At 42.4% G+C, this 23,290-nt stretch overlaps 1 protein-coding gene across 1 annotated transcript in view; it reads left to right on the forward strand.

The window, feature by feature from the left end:
• The window catches only part of thoc2 (THO complex 2), a 193,707-nt gene that overhangs the window by 99,529 nt on the left and 70,888 nt on the right, over positions 1–23,290 (forward strand). The window contains exons 22-28 of the mRNA XM_072505632.1: positions 553–717; positions 10,342–10,617; positions 11,897–12,038; positions 16,044–16,201; positions 16,287–16,415; positions 16,544–16,675; positions 21,115–21,299. Coding sequence (XP_072361733.1) covers positions 553–717; positions 10,342–10,617; positions 11,897–12,038; positions 16,044–16,201; positions 16,287–16,415; positions 16,544–16,675; positions 21,115–21,299 — 1,187 coding nt within the window. The remainder of the gene's footprint in view (positions 1–552; positions 718–10,341; positions 10,618–11,896; positions 12,039–16,043; positions 16,202–16,286; positions 16,416–16,543; positions 16,676–21,114; positions 21,300–23,290) is intronic.

A 23,290-nucleotide genomic window follows, 5' to 3' on the forward strand; every position in this document is an offset into this window, starting at 1 on the left:
AACATTGGTTGACAGTTATTTCAGGAATTCTATTTAACAGGTTTGTTGGTTCATATTTCAGAGGTACTGTGCATTTTCGAGGCAACACATTCTGATCGATGAGCACAACACCCACTTGCTTAAATCTCAACCCCCTTCATCTCCAGTTTGCCCTGGTTACCTTATTTACTGTCTTGCACTGCAGCAACTCGTCACAAATTCTTTTACAGCACCGTCTAAATCTGTACCGCTTGTATGGACAAGGGAAGGAGGTGCATGGGAACATCACCTCCATCTCTTTGTGATCACCGTTGTCATGATTTCGAAGAAAAGTAAAGGATGCTGTCTTCTAGTATTAATCTGTAGATTTTTTCATTTTATTTCTCCCTTTTCAGTCTGAGCAGTTTGTTTTCTTTAAGCTGAAAACATGTTGCGCAAGCACAGTTATAACAAATTGATGTTGTTCACACTTTCAAGCATTATATTAGTCCACTCAGATTTATGAAATAATGTACAAATGCTTGTAGATCTGACTTCAAGTCCAAATTAAATCTCCCCTACTTGCTTTTGCAGTGCCATGATACCCTGGTGCAATTTGGAGGATTTTTAGCTTCAAACCTAAGTACAGAAGACTACATCAAACGAGTGCCTTCAATTGATGTTCTTTGTAATCAGTTTCACACACCTCATGATGCTGCATTTTTTTTGTCACGTCCTATGTATGCACACCACATTTCGGTAAGTGTTATGATGTATTTAGCAGCTACTTTCCAGTTGATGTGAAAGGCTATGTTGGTGATACTTTTTCCCTTATTATATCCTTGTTTAAGAGGACCAATCTATCAGTACATGTCACATGAATTGGAACTTTGAGCATTGGCTGATCAATAAATTGGTGGAAGCGCAAACTTAAACTCTCTGAGCCAAATTTAAACTGTGTTCAATCCAACACTCTCCAGTAAGAAATCAGTTTGGTGTCTAAATTGATGATTGAGCTATTTAGCAGCATCAGAAGAATGGTACTCGGGTGGAAAGCCCTTCCTATCATTTTTTTTGCTGTCATTTAGGCCTATTTTAAGTACCAATCTAGGCAAGGGCTCACATTATATGGAGTCCCTGAAAACAAAACTCAGAACCTCAGCCCAGGAAAATTCAGCTTTTGGATATATTGCAAAGATCAGTTGGACTGTATCATAAGAGCATAGTTCTATTGGCAGAGGGAATGCAGCATGGTTACTGAGAGCTGCAAATGAGGAAGGTAAAATCACCAAGACATTGGTGCACTTTAGGCAATTCTGACCTTCATTCAGTACCACCTGTGTTTCCTTAATTCTTGCTGGCAAAGAAATTATGCTTGCAATCCTGTCATTTTTCACTGCAAGGCACACGATGTATCTTGTTCAAATGTGGGGAAAATAATTAAATGATAAGGACCAGGTAGATGGCTAGATCAGTAACTTGCCTTTTTTAATACTTCCTATTTTAAATTGATTTTACTTGCACTTTTGCTTGATGTTACAGTGAAAGAGTATACACATATCCACTTCCAAATTATTTCAGAGCTTTTTACTGATTATTAATAGTTTTTGTACTTGAACTCATTTTGTAGTTAATTGTTCAGCTGGTCCTGGGAGTTCTGGCATCTTGGGTGGATACAAAAGACCCCCGGATTCACACATTATAGAACCCATTCAACTCTTGTTCAATACTTCGATCCCTGAGAGAAGGAAAAACAGAGATTTGGCTTCAATTTGGAAATCCTCCCCAAGCTCATTAACTATCATCCAAACTCCAGAAGATCCCAGGTACACTGTTTATTTGGAAACATAGGAACAGGGACTGGCCATTTCACCGATCGAGCCTTTCCCACCATTCAACTAGATCATGGCCGATCAACTACCTGCACAATCTGCTTAGCCCTTGATGTCATTATTGTCATTGATATCATTATTTTCGAAAATTATTCACTCATTATTTCCAGAAAATATGGCTACCTCATTTTCAAGTTACTCCCCTTAAAGGAGTAGAAGCAAACCGTCTTCAGCACATTACTCCAGAAATATGCTTCATGGGTTGATTACCTTCTGGCAAAAAATACAATTAATGTATCCAATCTTACTCTTTACTTCATTAGATTTTGTATGTATGGCCCCAAGTTTGACCTAACCCCGTCATCTCTGATATGCAAGCGACTTTTTAAATGAACTACCTGGTTCAAATCCCTCACCATCAATTCGTTTTTCACACTTTAAGGGTCTCTGATGGGAAATTGTCCTTCCTCTGAGTAACTGCTCTGTTATGTAACTTGTAAATTTATTTTTTGAGTGCCAATTAGTGATGAGCTCCAATTTTAACCACTAGCTTCAGATAAATGGTTAAGATTTGTCTTTTAATCCTTTAATTAAACATGTCCTGTTGTTTAGGGCATTCTGATCATTTGTATTTAGTTAGCTCTCTTTCATTCTCAACTGCTGATGTCTTCTTTTAAAAAAATACTGTGGCATCTTGGCATTCCTAAACTTGCTGTAACCCCATCTTCTGAATTTTGCAGTAGGATGGCCTGGATTTCTAAAGGATTTCCCTCTACTGACCCTCTATATGACTGATCAGTTGGGCCTCAAAAAAACACACATCTCTTTACATTTTTATTAACTATCTACTTATTCCTATTATTGAGGACCAATCAGTCATCCTGAGTACCCAACTAAATGATCATTGTTCTTGCATGAGTATGAGGTTGTGCATTTGTGGCATGAGCGTACTTGCACTAATGGGGAGAGGACGTTTATGGGGTGGGACGAGAGGTCAGTTTCAGCCTGTCATGGATTTTATGTCTAAATTGCGGTTGCACATTGTGAATATCTCTGGACTTGGAGAGGCAACTTTGTAACATCTACTATCTTTAAAAACATTGATTTTGATGAGGTTCCTTTGTAGGTTTTAAGGCTTATTAATACCCTCGTTGTAGATGTAAACTGATCTGGAGATGGCTTTGTGAGGCTTCTGAGGCTTATGTTGGACACATACAATCCTGCTGTAATCCAGAGTCCTCCTTGGAAAGTTGACTTGTTAGTTTTGGGTATTAGTTGTTTTTTCAGTGTTAATTATTGCATATGTTTCTTTGGTCTAACAGTACTGCAGCTTTCTACACAGCTAAATATTTATGTTCAACATCATAGAGAACTGAGTTGTCTTGATTTTGTGTCAAAAGAGAAAGCAATTTTTTTCCTATGTGGCTGGAAAGGATAGGTAGTCCTCATTATTTCATAGGTGATCCTTTGTACGTGTACAGTTAATTTAGTTTTGCAATGATATTGACTCATGTTTGACTTAAATCTTGTGCATATGCTGGTTGTTTCTTCATTAGCGGCTGATCACAAAGTATGTTCTTTTTGGAAAAATCGTTCCTTCCATCATATCTTTTTTTGAAAAATGCATTCCCTTCAGAAACTGGTCCCTGCCTATCTTCGCTAAGCAAGCTTCTTGTAGTACCTGATGGGCAAATAACTCAAAGCCAAGTTGTGGAATAAAGCTTACTTGTGCTTTTTCTCCATCACCGTAGGACTGGAGTTGGCCACTGCCAAGGCCCTTATGCAGAGGTGGGGATAAAGCCAAACTAATTTTCTTGACTATGACTGCTGGAGGGGCATCCCAAGTGATGAAACCTCTCCTAGAATGTTCTCTACTGCCAGAGCCATGCAGACCTGAAGATCTGATTTCTTTCAACTTTCGAGCCAGAGCCTGCGTGGAACAATAGTGAGGGAAAGGGTAGTGACTCAAGAAGAAGAACTGAGTTGCCTTGATTTTGTGCCAAAAGAGAAAGCAATTTTTTCCCTATGTGGCTGGAAAGGATCAGTTGCATTTTTAAAATATTCAATATTTTATATGGGGCAGACAGGGGAAAGCATTTTTGGATTTATACCTAGAGGAGATGGTGTCAAAATATTCTGGTTATAGCACAATAGAGAATGTAGTTAATGTAGTTTATAGAATCTCTACAGTGCCGAAGAAGGCCATTCGGCTCATCGAGTCTGCAGCAACCCTCTGAAAGAGTACCCTACACCAGGTCCACTCCCCTGCCTTATCCCCGTAACCCCACCTAATCTGTACATCCCTGAGCACTAAGGGGCAATTTTATCATGGCCAATCCACCTAACCTGCAATCTTTGGACTGTAGTTATTTGTTAAGATCAAAGAAACTGCAGAGGAGCATTCAAAAGATGGGGGATTGGACTGAATGGCAAATGTAATTCAGTGTCAGTTAGTCTGAGATGATTCATTATGATTAAAAATAAATAACCAGAGTAATTATACTCTGAATGGAAGTAGGCTTGTAGCTGTGGATGGGCAGAGGGATTTGTGAGTGTGCTTTTTCACAGGACTTCAAAGGCAGCACCCCTGGGTTTGGTCACAAGGCATATTATGGAAAAGCTGAAAAATAGAACGATGATTTGATATAACTTTTTTAAGACCACCGTTCGAGTGATATTTGTGGAATTGGGTTCAACATTATAGGAAGAATATTGAGGGTATAGAGATGGTGCACTGCAGAATCAAAAGGATGCTACCTGGAATGAGAAAATACAAAGAACTTTTGAAAGCATTGTTTTGTGCGATCAATGCAAATCACAGCGTGATGTAATAGAAATGCTTAAAATTCCAAAAGGATGGGACGGAGTAAGTTGAAGCTAACCATTTCAAGATCAGCTTGCATTTACATAGCACCTTTTGGAGTAGCCAATTATTTTTATCCAATTAAGGGGCAATTTAACTTGGTCAATCCACCTAACCTGCACATTTTTGGGTGGTGGGGGTGAAACCCACGCAGGCAATGGGAGAACGTGCAAACTCCACACGGACAGTGACCCAAGGCCGGGATTCGAACCCAGGTCCTCAGCGCCGCAGTCCCAGTGCTAACCACTGCGCCACGTGCCACCCTACATAGCACCGTTTACATCGTAAAATATTCCAAGTTGCTTCACTGGATCATAATTTACAAAATGGAACCCAAGCCAGAAAAAGAGAATAAAAACTTGCATTTCTCTAGCGCTTTTCATGACCACTGGATATCTCAAAGCACTTTGCATCCAACAAAGTATTTCTGAAGCGTAAATACAGTAATTACTGTTGTGATGTCGGGAATGCGGTTGTGAATTTGTACACCGCAAGCTCCACAAACTTCAGGGACTTGCCTATGCTGCTTCTACATGGAGGCTCAGCCTTAATTTCTGTGCTCTTCGTCAAAGATAGGTTTGAAGCAACAACATAAAGGAGGCATGAAAAATGGATTGCCAAAAAGGTTTAGCGGTGAAAATTCTGGAACTTAGAATCTAGATGGCTGAAAGCATGATGCAGTGAAACAAGTTTGGGGGAGGGGAGGGGGTTGTACAGAAGTGTGCAGAGTTGAGGAGAGCTGGAGGGAATTGTGTAGTTGAGGGGTGAAGCCATGGATGAATTTGAAGACAAGGATGACAATTTTAAAGTTGACATGTTGGTGCCAATTTAGGCCAGAAAGTAGAACAGCCATGATAAACAGCAGTTGATGAGACTTGGAAATGCCAGGGAATTATTGGGATTGAGTCTGGAGATGACCAAAACATGATGAGGGTTTTCTCAACAGGTAGCTGAAGAAGAAGTTAAATAGGGCAATATTTTGGATATAGAATAAGGCAGTATTTTATGCAGAGAGTATATTTGGGGTTGCAACACAGCTCCAAGTCATAGTACATCGCTTATGAATGATCTGGTTCAACCTGAGACAGTGGCCAGGTAGAGCTAGAATTGGCACTGGGGAACTGAGTTTGTGATGGGACAGAAGACAATGGTTTTGGTTTTTCCAATAATTGATTGGAAGATTTGAAGGCGCCGCCGAAGGAAGTTTGGTAAATTGCTACAGCGCGTGTAGTCTATGGTAGACCCTGCTGCCACTGTGCACTGGTGGTGGAGTGAATGTTTAAGATGATGGGTAGGGTGCCAGTCAAGTGGACTGCTTTGTTCTGGATGATGTGGAGCTGCACTCGTGCAGAGAAGTGAAAAATATTTCTTAATAGTCTTGTTTTGGTGAAGACAGGTTTCCAGGAATCAGGAGTGGGGCTGTTTAGCACAGGGCTAAATCGCTGGCTTTGAAAGCAGACCAAGGCAGGCCAGCAGCACGGTTTGATTCCCGTAACAGCCTCCCCGAACAGGCGCCGGAATGTGGCGACTAGGGGCTTTTCACAGTAACTTCATTTGAAGCCTACTTGTGACAATAAGCGATTTTCATTTCATTTCATGAGTTACTTACTGCAGAATTCTCAGTCTCAGCCTGCTGTTGTAACCACAATATTTATATAGCTGGTCCATTCAAGTTTCCTGTCAATGGTAACCCCCACCAGGTTGTTTATAGTGGGGGATTCAGTGATGGTAATGCCATCACTATTATGGCAAGTTTTGTGCTTACAAGAAGGGGAGTCCACACCGATATGAGCGAAAGCAGAAAGGTTTATTCCTGGAGCTTCTGATACACAGCGATAGCCAACCAAATGAATTTAGGCTGGCTTCATACCGGAAGTGCTTCAGTCGCCCGCAGGGAAGCGTGTATTCTGCCAAGGACTCCGGGAATACAATATCTCCGACTGGAAGATGGTTAGATTCTTTCCTCTTGGAGATGGTCATTTCCTTGCACTTGTGTGCGGGGAGTATTACTTGTCACTTGTTAGCCCAAGCCTGAATGATGTTCAGGACTTATTGCATGAGAATGAAACTAGATGAGAACCGTCACATTTATCTGGACAACAGAGGTGAATGGTTTTGGCTGTCATGTCTAAAGCTGCAGACAGGTGGAGAAGGAAGAGGAGAACCGGTCACAGGTTATAGTCAGAAGGATTTCAGCTTTGTTGCTGCATCAGGGATGGAGACCTGGTTGGAAGGGATTGAAAATTGAGTTGTGGGATGGCTGAACATGGATTTGGGAGGCAGCAACCTAATTCAAGTATTTTGAAGAGGGGAGGGAGATTTTAAATAGGGCAGGAAGACAATTAAATTGAGGCCGAGGAAGTGTTGTCAGATTTGAAAGGGATTGAGACGATATCTGATAGAGTAAAATACCGTTACAGTATCAGCTATCACTGAGTTCAGGGAAGGAATTTAGATCATCAGTAATTTAGTAGGAATAGGCAGCTACTGGTATATCTCCGATATCTTACCCTCCCCGACCCACATGCCCGAAACCACCCTGTCCTGTATCCTTTGGGCAGGCAGCAGCGGGAATTCCCCTACCTGCTTTCTCCCAAATGCCCGAACCGGCATATACCTAAAGGCATTTCCCGGAGGTAACCCAAATTTCTCCTCCAGCACCCTCAGACTGGCAAAAGTTCCATCGGTGAATAAATCCCCCATCTTTTAATTCCCGCCCGGTGCCAGCTTACGAACCCACCATCGATCCTACCTGGAACGAACCTATGGTTGTCCCGTATCGGAGCCCAGACTGAGTCCTCTACCTCCCCCCTATGCCGGCTCCACTGCCCCCAAATCCTCAATGTTGCCGCCACCACCGGGCTCGTGGCATTCTGCGTCGGCGGAAGTGGCAACGGTGCCGTCACCAGTGCCGCCAGGCTAGTACCTATACAGGACGCCGCCCCCTCTCCCTCCATTACCCACTTCTGAATCATAGACACATTCGCTGCCCAGTAATAGCTGCACAGGTTCGGCAGCGCCACACCGCCCCCCCCGGACTGCGCTCCAAGAACAGCCTCTTAACCCTCGGGGTATTATTTGCCCACACATATCCCATAATGCTCCTGTTTACCCGCTTAAAGAAGGCCTTGGGGATGAGAATGGGCAGGCACTGAAAGACGAACAGGAACATGGGGAGGACCGTCTTCTTAACGGACTGCACCCTACCCGCCAGGGTGTATTTATAGAACATACAGTGCAGAAAGAGGCCATTCGGCCCTTCGAGTCTGCACTGACCCACTTAAGCCCTCACTTCCACCCTATCCCGTAACCTAATAACCCCTCCTGACCTTTCTTGGACACTAAGGGCAATTTAACATGGTCAATCCACCTACCCTGCATGTCTTTTGACTGTGGGAGGAAACCGGAGCACCCGGAGGAAACCCACGCAGACATGGGGAGAATGTGCAGACTCCGCACAGACAGTAACCCAGCGGGGAATCAAACCTGGGACCCTGGCGCTGTGAAGCCACAGTGCTATCCACTTGTGCTGCCCTTAAGGGAGAGTGGCAACATGTCCCACCTCCTGAAGTCCTCCTCCATCTGGTCCAACAGCCGTGCCAGATTGAGCTTATGCAAGACCCCCGAAATCTTAGCCACCTGGATACCCAAATACCGAAAACGTCTCTCCACCATCTTGATTCGTAGCTCATCCAACCTCTTTTCCTGGCCCCTCGCATGCACCACAAACAGCTCGCTCTTCCCCACATTGAGCTTGTATCCCGAGAAGTCTCCAAACTCCCTAAGGGTCTGCATGACCACCCCATCCCCTCTACCGGATCCACAATGTAGAGCAGCAGGTCTCCGCATATAGTGAGACACGGTGCTCCTCATCCCAATCCCCGAAGGCCCCCCCCCCAAACAAGCCCACATAAAGAAAAAACATCGCCCCCTCCCCAGCATCCCCCATAACATGCTACAAACCATTAATTTGAGTCCAACTTCTCATTTTTGATAAAGGTCCACGCCTCATCCGGTGTATCAAAATAATGGTGACGGTCCTGATACGTGACCCACAGCCGCGCCGGCTGTAACAGCCCGAACTTCACCCCCTTTCTGTGGAGAACCGCCTTGGCCCGGTTGAACCCTGCCCGCTTCTTGGCCAGCTCTGCACTCCAGTCCTGACAGATGCGGATTTCGGCATTCTCCCACCTACTGCTCCACTCCTTCTTTGCCCATCTCAAGACACACTCCCTGTCGGTGAAGCGGTGGAACCTCACAACCACGGCCCTTGGCGGCTCATTCGCCCTCGGCCTCCTCGCCAGGACCCTGTGTGCCCCATCCAGCTCCAGGGGCCTCGGGAAGGCTCCCGCGCTTATCAGCGTACTCCGCATCGTAGCCACATATGCCCCAGCATCCGACCCCTCCACGCCCTCAGGGAGACCCAGAATCCGCAGGTTCTGCCTCCTCGACCTATTCTCCAGATCCTCGAACTTCTCCTGCCATTTTTTATGCAGCGCCTCGTGCGCTTCCACTTTGACAGCCAGGCCCAGGATTTCATCCTCATTATCAGAGGCCTTCTGCTGCACCTCCTTTATTGCCGTCTCCTGCATCTTCTGGGTCTGCCGCCATCTTGCTCTATCGCACCCGTTCTCCTCTCTTCTCTAGTGCCACCTTTTTGACTGCTCCGCTCCTGGTCCACTCCATACAGTGCTGGGGGAACCTCACTGCTTCCTTCCCACACCGGGAATCGTCGTCCAAGTGCCGCTGGAGCTTCTTAAAAGGGCCCAAAAGTCCGTTCTCGGCGGGAGCTGCCGACCGTGAGACCTACCCAGGCATAGCCACAACCGGAAGTCATGAAGAAGTTCTTCTAACATCAGCCCAGTGTTGTCCTTTCATAAATTTTAGCCTACCCTCATTTACTTTGGCGGCTTTGCTTATCTAAATTAAGCAATGATTTAACTTTATCGACAATACATTACATACTTCAAAAGGTTTCTATCCGATCTGTCCATATAAGAGCTCAAGTTTGTTAATTGTTTCTTGTTATTTCAAGGGAACAAGAAGGAATAACCTCTCATTGTGAATTTATTGTCTCAGATCCTGTGGCCAGCGGTTAAGTTGAGATGTTCACTGCTGATTGCGCGAAAAAATATGACCCTACCTTGGTAATAGGCTGCAGTGGGAACTTGCTGTCTCGCCTGTAGCATGGGTCCAATGGCAAAATATTCCATCAGCGAGGCGTGCTGCTGGTAAAACCACACCCCTTTTACACCTCAAGCTGAACACACTCCTCAAGGTCTGTGTTCAGATGAATGATAGCTATGTGTTTCTTTGCCTCCGTCAAATCAGAAATTCCAATGTAGCTGTGTAAGTTTTAATTCTCCCTGTGTGGACAGGTGCCGGAATGTGGCAACGAGGGGCTTTTCACAGTAACTTTATTGCAGTGTTAATGTATGCCTACTTGTGACAATAAAGATTAATTTTTTAAATATTAAAAAGCATTCCCCTCAGGCTGCTGCTGGCACTTCAAGATCTGGGCCATTAAATGTATATAATATGGAAGCAGCAGAAGAATGGAATATTAGTAGATAGCTCTCGTAGGGAACAAGTTTATTGGACTAATTTGTTGCTTTCTGTAGCAAAATTATTACATTTGAGTACTGAAGCGTTGACAAAATGTAAATATGTTTGCTTGCTCCTTTCTAGTCCAAATATGATGAACTGAAGAAAGCTGAAAAGGGGAACAAACAGCAACAAAAAGTTCACAAATATATCAACGCATGTGAATTAGTGATGGCACCTGTCCACGATGCTGTGGTCTCACTTCATCTTCCCAAAGTGTGGGACGACATCAGCCCTCAGTTCTATGCCACGTTTTGGTCTCTCTCTATGTATGACCTTGCTGTCCCCAGCACAAGTTATGACCGAGAAGTGAACAAATTGAAGGTCCAAATGAAAGCAATTGACGACAATCAGGAAATGGTAAGAATCTAGAAATTGAACTAGTGGCTTCAATTGGATTGGTTGCATTTGTTTGCGATGTTTTATGTTAACTGCCTTAGAAAATGTCAGTAATTTCTGTTGCAGCATTTGTATCAAGTACTTGATTAAATGTTGAGTGGCAATTACAATTGATTATTGTGATTACTGACTTATGGGCTTGAGGAGCGCATCAGTGAAACAATTTAATTTCTCAGGATTACTATTTTAATTAAGCAAATAAATTCACGAAGTTGATATTGGATTTGTTTATTGTCACGTGTACCAAGGTACAGTGAAAAGTATTTTTCTGTGAGCAGTTCAACAGATCATTAAGTACATGAAATGAAAAGGAAATAAAAGAAAATACAAAGTAGGGCAACACAAGGTACACAATGTAACTACAATGTAACTACATAACACCGGCATCGATGAAGCATACAGAGGTGTGTTAATTAGGTCAGTCCATAGGAGGGTCGTTTTGGAGTCTGATAACAGCGGGGTAGAAGCTGTTTTTGAGTCTGTTTGTGCGTATTCCCGGACTTTTGTATCTCCTGCCCAATGGAAGAAGTTGGAAGAGTGAGTAGGCCGGTGGGAGGGGTCTTTGATTATGCAGCCCGCTTTCCCCAGGCAGCGGGAGGTGTAGGTGGAGTCAATGGATGGGAGGCAGGTTCGTGTGATGGACTGGGCATCACGGTCCATGGGATATTGGACGTGTTCAACGGCCGGATAATTCCGGTCATAGAGAATCAGTAAAGCAAAAATTAGCACCGTAGTAGTTTGCATGGGGATGGCATAGTGGTATTGTTACTGGACTAGTAATCTAGAGACCCAGGATAATGGGACCCAGGTTCAAATCTCACCACTGCAGGTGATGGAATTTAAACTGAACAAAATATCTGGAATTAAAAGTCTCATGATGACCATGAAACCATTGTTGATTATCGTAAAAACCCATCTGGTTCACTAATGTCCTTTAGGGAAGGAAATCTGGCGTCCTTACCTGGTCTGGCCTACATGTGACTCCAGACCGACAGCAGTGTGGTTGACTCTTAATTGCCCCTTCAAGGCCATTAGGAATGGGCAATGAATGCTGGCACAGCTGATGCACTCGTTCCATGAACGAATAAAAAAATGTTAAAGGAAATATACTGTGATGTTAAACGTTCTGAAACTCTAATGTTGAATTTAAAGATGACTCTAAACTATGTTTAAGTGTTCAATTTCAACTTTTATCTGTTGCAGGGCTGCACTAACAGCTTTTAATTTGTTTTTTTCTTAGCCACTAAATAAGAAAAAGAAGGAAAAGGAACGCTGCACAGCTTTACAAGATAAACTCCAGGAAGAAGAAAAGAAGCAATTAGAGCATGTCCACAGAGTTCTCCAGAGACTAAAGCTGGAAAAGGACAACTGGCTACTCGCTAGTGAGTAGCAGTAGGACTTTAAAATAATTTAGCGTTTTTAAGAAATAAGGCTGGATTCTCCGGTTCCCCAGCTGCATGTTTCTCGGCGGCATGCGGATCGCTGGCGGCAGGGTTCTGTACTCCCGCCGCTTGTCAATAGGATTTTTCATTGAAGCTACTCCAGGCTGCCGGGCAACCCTCAGGCGAGGGTACGCTGCCGGCGGGAAAAGTGAATCACAACGGCCGGAGATTTCCGGCCATAGACCATCATTAAAGCAAAAATAAGCACCTTAGTAGTTTGCATAATGCATCTAAATAGCTAGTGCTCAAAACCTTGTAATAGATTTGGCACAGAATCATGCTCACTTGGATTCTCACTTGGAGTATCCAGTCCTGGTATTGTAGATATCAAGCCCAACTCCCAGCATTCCGTTACAAAGTAACATTTACAGTGACCTGGATTACGCAGACTGTGACTGCGACTTTCCTTAAATTTTGTTTTATTTTTGCATCCATTTTTCCACTTCACCTTTCCTTGAGGTTGCAGTATAGTTTGGCCTGTAACAATCACTGGTGGTTCAAAATGTGAGCCCATGTGTAAAGGATGCCACTACTGTGGGAAGGTGTAGTTTCCTGCTATGTCCAGTATTTGCATTTGCTGTCTGTTATTTATAACATGCCAAATGTTGAATAAAATCAAATCTACTTTGCGCTGACAATGTGTCTTAATCTCCAATACAGAAGGTACACTGCAACAGTGCAACCGTTTACATTTCTCACATTTGTCATTTTTACGATCTGCATATGTTGTAGGCAAATGCTGGCAGGCACATGCCTGCTAAGATTCCAAAAGCTTAGATTATATTGGCTTCGTAAATGTGATAAAAAGAAGAAGTTTTTACATTTTTTTGTCTTCCAACCCTTGGCTCACAGATGTGATGAACATACTGCATTACCCTATTTCTGTTTGATGTAGTTTTTCAGAATCATGGATCTGCATGTGTTGATGCAGATGGTTTCATCATAATTCTTGTGTTATTTAAGCAGGAAGCAGTGTAGATCAGCAAGTGTGGGATTTGGTTCAAGTTCGGACATGGGTAGCAGAGTTTTGAATAACTTCAAGTTTGCTGAGGGTAGAGCATGGGAAGCCAGTCAGAAATGCATTTGTAGAGTCAAGACCATAGAGGTAACAATGTTATACATGAGGGTTCAATCGAAGAAATAAAATTTGCGAAGGTGGCCACCTTTCAGCCCACCAACTCGGACAGTAGTCTGCTTCTCGGTTTATCTCCCAAGTATATGACACCTTGCATAATCTGACTGCTAACCCCTCTGATATGAATTCAACTTTCGCTTCTTTTTACTGTAACCTCTATAAATCTGAATTCCCGCTGGATAACATGGCAATGACTGACTTTCTTAGCAATGTGGACATGAATGATTTCATGCCATCCTCTGGACCTTCCACTCTCCATAAGATAAAAATTATTGGTAAGCGTAGCTTAGGCGTGACGTTGCAGATGACTGGTGGAAGGGGGCCCTTCTTGGGGTCAACTCCACATCCTCCTGTGCTCCGTTAAGCGTATTTCAATTGAAAATTTTGCTCAGAATTCATTTCACCAAGACCAGAATTAGTAAGTTTTCCATAGAATCCCGCCATGCAGAAGGAGGCCATTTGGCCCAGCAAGCTTGCAACGATCTCCAAAAGAGCACTTGACCAAGGCCTACTTTCCCCACCCTATCTTCGTAATCCCACGCATTTATCACGGCCAATCCACCTAATCGGCACACCTTTAGACACTAAGGGACAATTCAACATGGCAAATGTGGTTGACTCTTAAATGCCCTCAGGGATGGTCAAATAAATGCTGGCCTAGCAGTGATGCCCACATCCCATGAACGAATTAAAAAAAACACCTAACCTGCACATCTTTGGAATATGGGAGGACCCCATGCAGACACTGGGAGAGCGTGCAAACTCCACAGTCACCCAAGGCCAGAATCGAATCCGAGTCCCTGATGTTGTGAGGCAGCAATGTTAAGCACTGTGCTACCGTTTTCAAATACAAACAAATGCGACAGGCGCTCACTCCCCCTGCACACCCACATGTTCTGGTCGTATCCGAAACTGGTTGGTTTCTGGTCATCCTTTGACACACTTTCCATATCCCTAGACATTGACTTGCAGCCTTTTCCTTTGATAGACATGCATGGAGTCCCATCTGAACTAGCCAGTTTCACTAAAATTACAGCAGATGTTATAGCATTTGCTTCGTTAATGGCCTGCAGGCGGATTCTATTAACCTGGAGATTCCCTAAGCATCTACTGCTTCATCCTGGCTGAAGGCTTAATGTATTTTCTATATTTGGAGTAGATTTACGTATGCCGTAAGAGGATCTATTGAGAAGTTTTTTCGTAGATGACAGTCATTTGTCTCTTTCTCTAAAGAGTTCATTTCCATCAACTGAATTTAATTATTTTTTTGTCTGTTTGTTCACTTGGAGATGAAGTTGCATCATTGATTTGAATCGAATTGTACTTTGTTTGCCTGCTCCTTAACTCGTTAAGAAAAACCTCTTTTTAAAAAATAAATTTGAAGTGCCCAATTCGTTTTTACCAATTCAGGTGCAATCCACCTAGCCTGCACATCTTTGGGTTGCAAACTCCATTCGGGCTGGGGTCGAACCCGGGTCCTCAGCACCGCGAGGCAGCAGTACTAACCACTGCACCACCGTGCCACCTCTCGTTCGGAAAAGCAACAAAAATAATTTTTTAAGAACTAAAATCTGAACAAAATACATTTTGGAGACACTAATTACATGTTTGGTATGTTGATCAAATGTCAACTACTGCTTGTTTTATGTATTGCCTTTAATAAAGTGCACCCAAGGGCTTCACAGCAACATTATAAATCAAAACTTTACATTGAGCCGTATCAGGAAATACTGGGGCAGATGGACAAATTCTTGATCAAGGAGTGCCCGAAGGGGGAAAGGAAGGTATATGAATGGAGATGCTGAAGAAGGAAATGTAAAAGGAACTAATGACATCAGAAATGACAGTAACAAAGGTGAACTATCCCTCCTCACCCTAAACCCAGTCTGTAGACTTGGACATGGCTGATCACATCATCCTCCGCAACACTCCATTGTCATCCAGCTGAGTGGGGCTATTTTAATTTGGTTCTTTTATTGTTCAGTGGCTCCATTGTGTGTTTTGTTCAGATTTTCGGATTTTGTTAACCATCAAATCTCTGTCCTGCTTTTTCCAGCTATGAACCAGTTCTTCCTCGCTTCTGTAAGAATGTGTCTCTTTGTTCAAGTGCCTTTTTTCGTACCTCTAAGGCGAGAGAATATAGGCCTGATTTTCAATATTTGAAGCCAGTAGCTTGAGTCAGGTACTTTCCTGACTTCCTGGACCCGCTTCAGTGAAAAGTGCACCGATATGCACAGTTTTCACTCTAGGGGTGCAGGCGCAGCTTGGAGGTGGGCCCGCTGACCTCTGAAGCAGAACATGGGTTTCCATAGTAGATGGCAGTTGCCAAGATGTGCAGGTTAGAATGGCCACATCTGTTCTCTTAGGTTTCCTATTCAGTTGTTTACAAGTTGTTAGACCATCTGACCCTCATCCCCCTTTCCCCTATGGCCCCGAATTGCTCCCTATGCTAGCTTGGTGCCACACTTGCTGTCAGATATGTGCATGCTCACTCTTGCACGCATTTGCTCTCGAGCAGGAACAGATGTGGAAATGGTAGCTGATTTTCCCATCCCTTTTTCAGTTTAGAGATGTTCAAGGCACTGCCGAAATTGACATACTTGGAAAGGAGTGTAAATTCAATTTTGACTTGCTGGTGTTGTTACATATTGGGCATTTCAGACAGACTCTTCTCCATTAAGAGATAGAACATTGAAATATTGGTTAAAAAAGTTATATTTATTTCATTTTGGTGGAGACCCTTGACTGCATGAGTGTCATTGCTTTGGTTCATAGGGGACCTATTTAATTATATTTGTGTTTTCTTTCAGAGTCTACCAAAAATGAGACCATTACAAAATTCCTCCAACTGTGCATCTTCCCAAGGTGTATCTTCTCAGCCATAGATGCAGTTTACTGTGCTAAGTTTGTGGAATTAGTTCATCAGCTGAAGACACCTAACTTTTCTACGCTTCTGTGTTATGATCGGGTAAAAAAAGCTTCTTTATTTAACAAAAAAGAAATATGTATTTTTTAAGTATTGTTAATTTTAATGTCCTAGTTCTTGTGTTTAGGTCTTTTCAGATATTATATATACTGTTGCGAGCTGCACAGAAAATGAGGCCAGTCGCTATGGCAGGTTTCTCTGCAGCATGTTGGAGACGGTAACAAAGTGGCACAGTGACAGAACGATATATGATAAGGTAACTTTTTAAATAATGTTTTGGACACGGTTTACTTCTTCTAACACTTGTGACACACTGTTTTAACACATATTGAATAAACAGTTTTCAGTGTCACCAATTATCTCTTTTTCCTGTTTTTCCCTTAGGAATGTGGCAATTACCCCGGGTTTCTCACAATTTTACGAGCAAGTGGGTTTGATGGAGGAAATAAGGCTGACCAGTTAGACTATGAAAATTTCAGACATGTTGTACATAAATGGCATTACAAATTGACCAAAGTAAGTTTTGTTGCTCTTTATTGTTTATCTTCCTGTCAATTTACAGGTAGCGATATTCATCTAACTTTTTGAAAATGTTTTTACTTTTTTTAAATCGGAAGACCGCTCTAGGGAGTCGATTGTATTTTTAATAAGCTATCATGAATTCAAGTTGATGATCTAGATTCTGCAATTGTGATGAAGGTGAAAACCTGAGCTTTCGCTGTCATTGCTCTTTGAAACTGACAACAACTATCTGTACATGTATAATTAAACACTGAAATCCAGAAGTTGCTGTCAGTGATCCACCTCTGTGTGCTGTTGGAGTCCTGGCAGATGGAATTTGATAAAAAATCACTAAATTGACAGGAGTTTCCATTTTTTACCCGTGGAAAAGTTAGGTCTTGTTGAATGAGGTGCAATTATGTTTTTAATGGTGTACTTAGTCATAATTCTTTGGTCCTGAAAAATTAATTTTATGTTTGTGGAATATCAGACTTTGGTGATAAACTCCCATAGATTTTCCATAGAGGTAATGCTATTCTTGACGTCTTTCAACTTCTATTGTGATCCCATATGTATGTCCCAGTTTTGCTATTACTTTCTGTTAAATTATAAAAAGCAAATGATAATACCAGATTGTTATTTCCTGATCAGCTGACTGAGAATTGTTTGATGCGATTGACTGTTTAGTTTGATGACATCACCGTTGCTGGATGCCAGAGATCCCCTATAGATGGCAGTAGAACAAAATTAATGTCTAGAAAAATGAAATTGATGCTACAGAGCTCACTAGATTGTTGTGGGCAGTTTCTAGATTAGTGCTGACCACTGGGAATGTTAATGAAATAGAGGTAATCCCCCGTTGATAATTTTGGATACAGTCTGCAGAATGAGAGGGCTGTTTAGGCTGCAAAGGCAATGGGCCCTGTCAATATTCCGGCATAGTACTCCAGACTTGTGCTCCAGAAGCAAGGGCGACATGATGGAATGGAATAGTGGTTAGCTCTGTTGCCTCACAGCAGCAGGGACCCAGGATCAATTCCGACCTCGGGTGACTGCCTGTGTGGAGTTTATATATTCTTCCCGTGTCTTCGTGCGTTTTCTCTGGGTGCTCCGGTTTCCTCCCACAGTCCAAAGATGTGCAGGTTAGGTGGACTGACGATGCTAAATTGCCACTAGGTGGGGTTATGGGGATAGGGTGGGTGCTCTTTCGGTGCAGACGTGATGGGCCGAATGGCCCCCTTTTGCACTGCACTGTAGGGATTCTACTATTAGAACTTGCTGCACCTCTAGCCAAGCTGTTGCAGTACAGCACCGGCATCTATTGGCAATTTACCTAGAAAATTGCAGAGAAGTGTCATGTACACAAGAAACAGGACAAATCCAACCCAGCCAATTACCGCTCTTCAGTCTACCCTCCATCATCGGCAAAGTGATGGAAGGAATCATCAACAGTGCTGTCATGCAGCACTTACTCCTCAATAACCTGCTCACAGACGCTCAGTTTGGGGCCCACCAGGGTCACTTAGCTCCTGGCCTTGATTCGTGTGGCGCAGTGGCCAGCCCTGTGTCACTGTCCATGTGGAGTTTGCACATTCTCCCCGTGTCTGCGTGCGGTCTCACCCCCACAAACCGAAAGATGTGCAGACTAGGTGGACTGGCCATGCTAGATTGCCCCTTAATTGGGAAAAAAAAGAATTGGGTACTTTAATTTAAAAAAAAAAAAATTCCTGCCTTGATTCAAACATGGAAAAAAGAGTTGAATACCAGAGGTGAGGTGAGAGTGACTGCCCTTTACATTAAGGCAGCAGTTGACCGAGTATGACGTCAAGGATCCTTACCTAAACTGGAGTCAATGAGAATCAGGGGGGAAACTCTCCGCTGGTTGGAGCCATACCTGGCACAAAGGAAGATGGTTGTGGTGGTTGGAAGTCAATTATCTCAGCTCCAGGACATCACTGCAGGAGTTCCTCAGGGTAGTGTCTTACTTCATCAATCCCCTTCCATCATAAGGTCAGAAGTGGGGATGTTTGCGGATGACTGCACAATGTTCAGCACCATTCACGGCTCCTCAGAATTATATCGCTGCTCCTTCACTGTCGCTGGGGCAATATCTTAGAACTCCCTCCCTAACATCACAATGGGTGTACCTACACCTCGGGGACTGCAGAGGTTCAAGGCGGCAACTCACCACCACCTTCTGAAGGGCAACCAGGGATGTGCAATAAATGCTGGCCTAACCAGCGATGCCCACATCCCATAAATGAATAAAAACAAAATTCAGGGGCAGCACGTGGCGCATTGGTTAGCACTGGGACTGCGGCGTTGAGGACCCGGATTCGAATCTCAGCCCTGGATCACTCTCAGTGTGGAATTTGCACATTCTCCCCGTGTCTGCGTGGGTTTCACCCCCACAACCCAAAGATGTGTAGATGAGGTGGATTGGCCAAGCTAAATTGCCCCTTAATTTGAAAATATATAAATAATTGGGTACTTTAAATTTATAGAAAAAAACAAAATTCAGTTAATAAGACATAAGAGCAGAATTAGGCCGTTCGGCCCATCAAGCCTGCTCCGCCATTCAATCATGGCAGATGTTAGAATGCTTGTCCTTGCATCGAGGTTATCCAGTAACACAAATAAATTCCTGCCAAAATTAATTCTGATCAGGACTGTCGACTCACATTTTTAAAATAAATTTAGAGTACCCAGTTCTTTTTTTTTCACATTGCGGGCAATGTAGCGTAACCAATTAACCTACCCTGCACATCTTTTTGGGTTGTAAGGGTGAGACCCACACAAAGATGGGGAGAATGTGCAAACTCCACACGGACAGATCGAACCCGGGTCCTCGGCGCCGTGAGGCAGCAGTGTAATCATTGCTCCACCGTGCTGCCCGTGACTCACTTGACAAGCAAATTATGTTATTCTGGGAGATGGTACATTTGGTATTTTGCATATATGAGATCAAAAGGACTGGCAAAGATTTCTCGCCCATATTTTCGGAATTAGTCATTTGTTAAGAATGGACTTTGCCGCAATGATTTGTACCTGAATGGTTAAAGGATTTTCCTCTTTCAACATCTCCAGTTCACTTAATTGCCATATAACGATTAATTATATGTCTTGGTTCAGTTTATGAATTTCAACACCACTGTGACTTGAGAGTCAGTAACGGATGTCTAACATCACAGGTGGAATGCACACATACTAATCTGAGCTTTTAAACTTCTGTCTGAGTGCAGGCTATTCAGTAATGCGTTCTAAATGCTTATCATTGTGCACAAATACATTTTTCTCCTTTTGTATGTGGCATTAGTGGCAGGATTTCTAACAAAAATGTGTATTACATTTGTTTTCTTCTAAACCATTACTTTACATATGTAAATATTAATCTTTGTGTGATAGTCAAAAAATGTTTTATTACAGGGTTATGCTGTGAAATTCCAATGTTTGAAATTATGTTGAGCGTGAACAAAAAACATTCAGATGTTCATAAATTCAACTAAGCCATAACTTTATTTCATGCCTGTTTCATTATTCCTACAAAAAATGAGACATCTGTTCAATTTTGTTTAATTTGACAAGTTTTGAATAAATTGAGGTTCAGTGTTTCTCACATCTTTTTATTATAATATAAGGCAATATGTAATTGAGACATTCAGAACAGAAATACTTATTTGATTACTAATCTGTGCATGTTTCTCAGCTGGCTGATACATCATTGATTCTCACCTCACTCATCAATGTATACACAGAAGTGTGGTTTGTGATCTGGAGCTAGAACTCCACGTTTTGTTTCTTAGCCTTGGGGTGTAATACATGTTTGCAATTCCTCTATTCCCATCTGAACTGAAATAGCCAAACACAATGTTAACTATGAATTTAAACTGAGGGGTTCAGAGCCATTCACTGAGTACCACACTGGTAAACTAGGAATGGAATTGGTTTCACTTGCAAGATTCCTAAGAATTAAGACCATCTTCCTGTGCTTACTCAGTATAAAAGCAAATTACTGTGGATGCTGGAATCTGAAACCAAAGAGAAAATGCTGGAAAATCTCAGCAGGTCTGGCAACATCTGTAGGAGAGAAAAGAGCTCTAACGTTTCGAGTCCCGATGACACTTTGTCAAAGCTTTGACAAAGGGTCATCTGGACTCGAAACATTAGCTCTTTTCTCTCCCTACAGAGCTGCCAGACCTGCTGAGATTTTCCAACATATTATCTTTGGGTTCCTGTGTTTATTTATTGGTTATTAACTCCATTTAATTAAAGTTACATATTGTAACAAACTGATCCTTTTGATTGGGGCTGTGGGAAGGTTGTCTATTACACATTGCCATGCAGATTACTAAAAACAAAATAACTATGGCTGTATAGGTAAATATATTAAAATACTGCATATTATCTAAGCAAGTTGTAGAATTTCCTGGCCTAATTATTGCATTTTCTTTTAGGCATCTGTACACTGCCTTGAAACGGGCGAGTATGTACATATCCGGAACATATTGATCGTGTTGACAAAAGTGCTCCCTTGGTATCCTAAAGTACTGAATCTAGGTCAAGCATTGGAGAGAAGAGTACATAAAATTTGCCAAGAAGAAAAGGAGAAAAGACCTGATCTCTATGCTCTGGCTATGGGGTAACAAAGTGAAATCAAATGAATGTGATCTAATACAAAGTAGTTTAATGAAATGCATCTGTTTCATGTTTTTGGTGACCAGATTTATCAGCAGCTAGAATAATGGCCCCCACATTGTTAAAAGAACAACAAAGCCAATAGTGTTCGTTAATATGTGCAAACACCGCAGCAACTTTAGATGAGAACAAATGTACAATTAAATATAGAAATCAACAAGTTGCTGTCAGAAATGCGCTGTTCCTCAGTTATCTTGTGGAAATAGCCACTTAATGTCTGGCTCAAGTGCATTGAGTGACATGAAGTTCCTGTACTTGCACTGCAGATACAAAGTAAATTTATTGAAGTCATGCCATTTTAGATCAAAGTACCCTTTTAACAACGTGATAATTTTATTACTGCTAATGAACCTCTATGTCACTATGAATTAACTATTCCATTTGTACATGATTTAACTTTGTATTCACGTACTCTAATTTACAACTTTTTTATCTTCGAAAAATTCTGAAATTAGCAGTATGATCGTTGGTGAAAACTATTTCAAGTTACTTTCCCTGTTCACTCTAATCCCAGATGCCCTCTAACGGGCAGAGTGCATCTTCCAGCAAGTTTGTTATTACAAAATACCTTAATATTAAACTGGCATGGGCGGGTGCTGCCGTTTGGCTATCATAGCAATTTTGGGGCCTTATTGAATCTTTTAAAGCTATAATTTGAAATGAAGACCCCCGGCTCCACTGTTCTTGAACAAAACAATTTCATACACTTATTGCACTTGCTGCATTAATTGTTTGATTTTTTTTCTCAACAAGGCAGTGAGAAGTAGGTAAATGCAATTTTACTTCTTTTAAAAATATATTTTGAAATTTGCATGAGGTTTGAGGGTCACTGAGCAAACAAATGTACTCGCATTCATGGTTATTAAATTACTGACTGAGACTATGCAGCATTTTGAAACAGGCAAAATGGATTTTAAATAAATTATTTAAATATGGAATGACTGCTTAAATTGGGAGGACCAAGACGGTAGCATAGTGGTTAGCACTGTGGCTTCACAGCGCCAGTATCCCAGGTTCAATTCACTGCTGGGTCACTGTCTGTGCAGAGTCTACACGTTCTCCCTGTGTCTGCGTGGGTTTCCTCCGTTTCCTCCTACAGTCCAAAGAAGCGCAGGTTAGGTGGATTGGCCATTCTAAATTGCCTTTGGTGTCCAAAAGGTTAGATAGGATTATTGGGTTACGGGGATAGGGTGGAAGTGACGGCTTAAGTGGGTCGGTGCAGACTCGATGGGTCGAATAACCTCCTTCTGCACTGTGTGTTCTGTGTTCTAAGACAAATTACTGCAGGGGATGCATTTGATGGGGTGCAATGTAGCGATGTATTTTTGGAAATTTCCCCTTTGTCTTCTAGGTGCAACGGGCGTCACGGTGGTGCAGTGGTTAGTACTGCTGCCTCACGGTGCCGAGGATCCGGGTTCGATCCCGGCCCCAGATCACTGTCTGTTTGTACATTTCCCCCCCCTGTCTGCGAGAGTCTTACCCCCACAACACAAAGATGTACAGGGTAGGTGAATTGGCCATGCTAAATTGCCCTTAATTGGTGAAAAAAACACTTGGGTACTCTAAATTTATTAAGAAAAAAAAAGTCTTATAGGTGCAGCAAGTCCCATTTTAAAAAAAAACCTTTAAAATCTGTTAACTTGTTAAATCCCAGGGATTGAATCTGCAGCCCATTTTTCAAAGTTGAATAATTCTCCTGGTGGGAAAAGATTATCAATGTAAAGATGGGAATCCACGTGCATGGAGATCTTCTCCTGCAATCCAAATTAAAAAGGAGAGCAAATGTCTGTCATTGCTCTTTTCTGACCTACTTTATCTTTTAATCTTTTTAACATTTATAGCATCATTAATGATGCATCTTGTCCTTTAGTTTGTAGGTGGATTTAAAAAAAAAGGAATTACTTGATTACCAAGAGGCTACAGTTGCATTTTAAT

The sequence above is a fragment of the Scyliorhinus torazame genome, chromosome 5 (genome assembly GCF_047496885.1).
Source record: "Scyliorhinus torazame isolate Kashiwa2021f chromosome 5, sScyTor2.1, whole genome shotgun sequence".
NCBI lineage: Eukaryota > Metazoa > Chordata > Chondrichthyes > Carcharhiniformes > Scyliorhinidae > Scyliorhinus > Scyliorhinus torazame.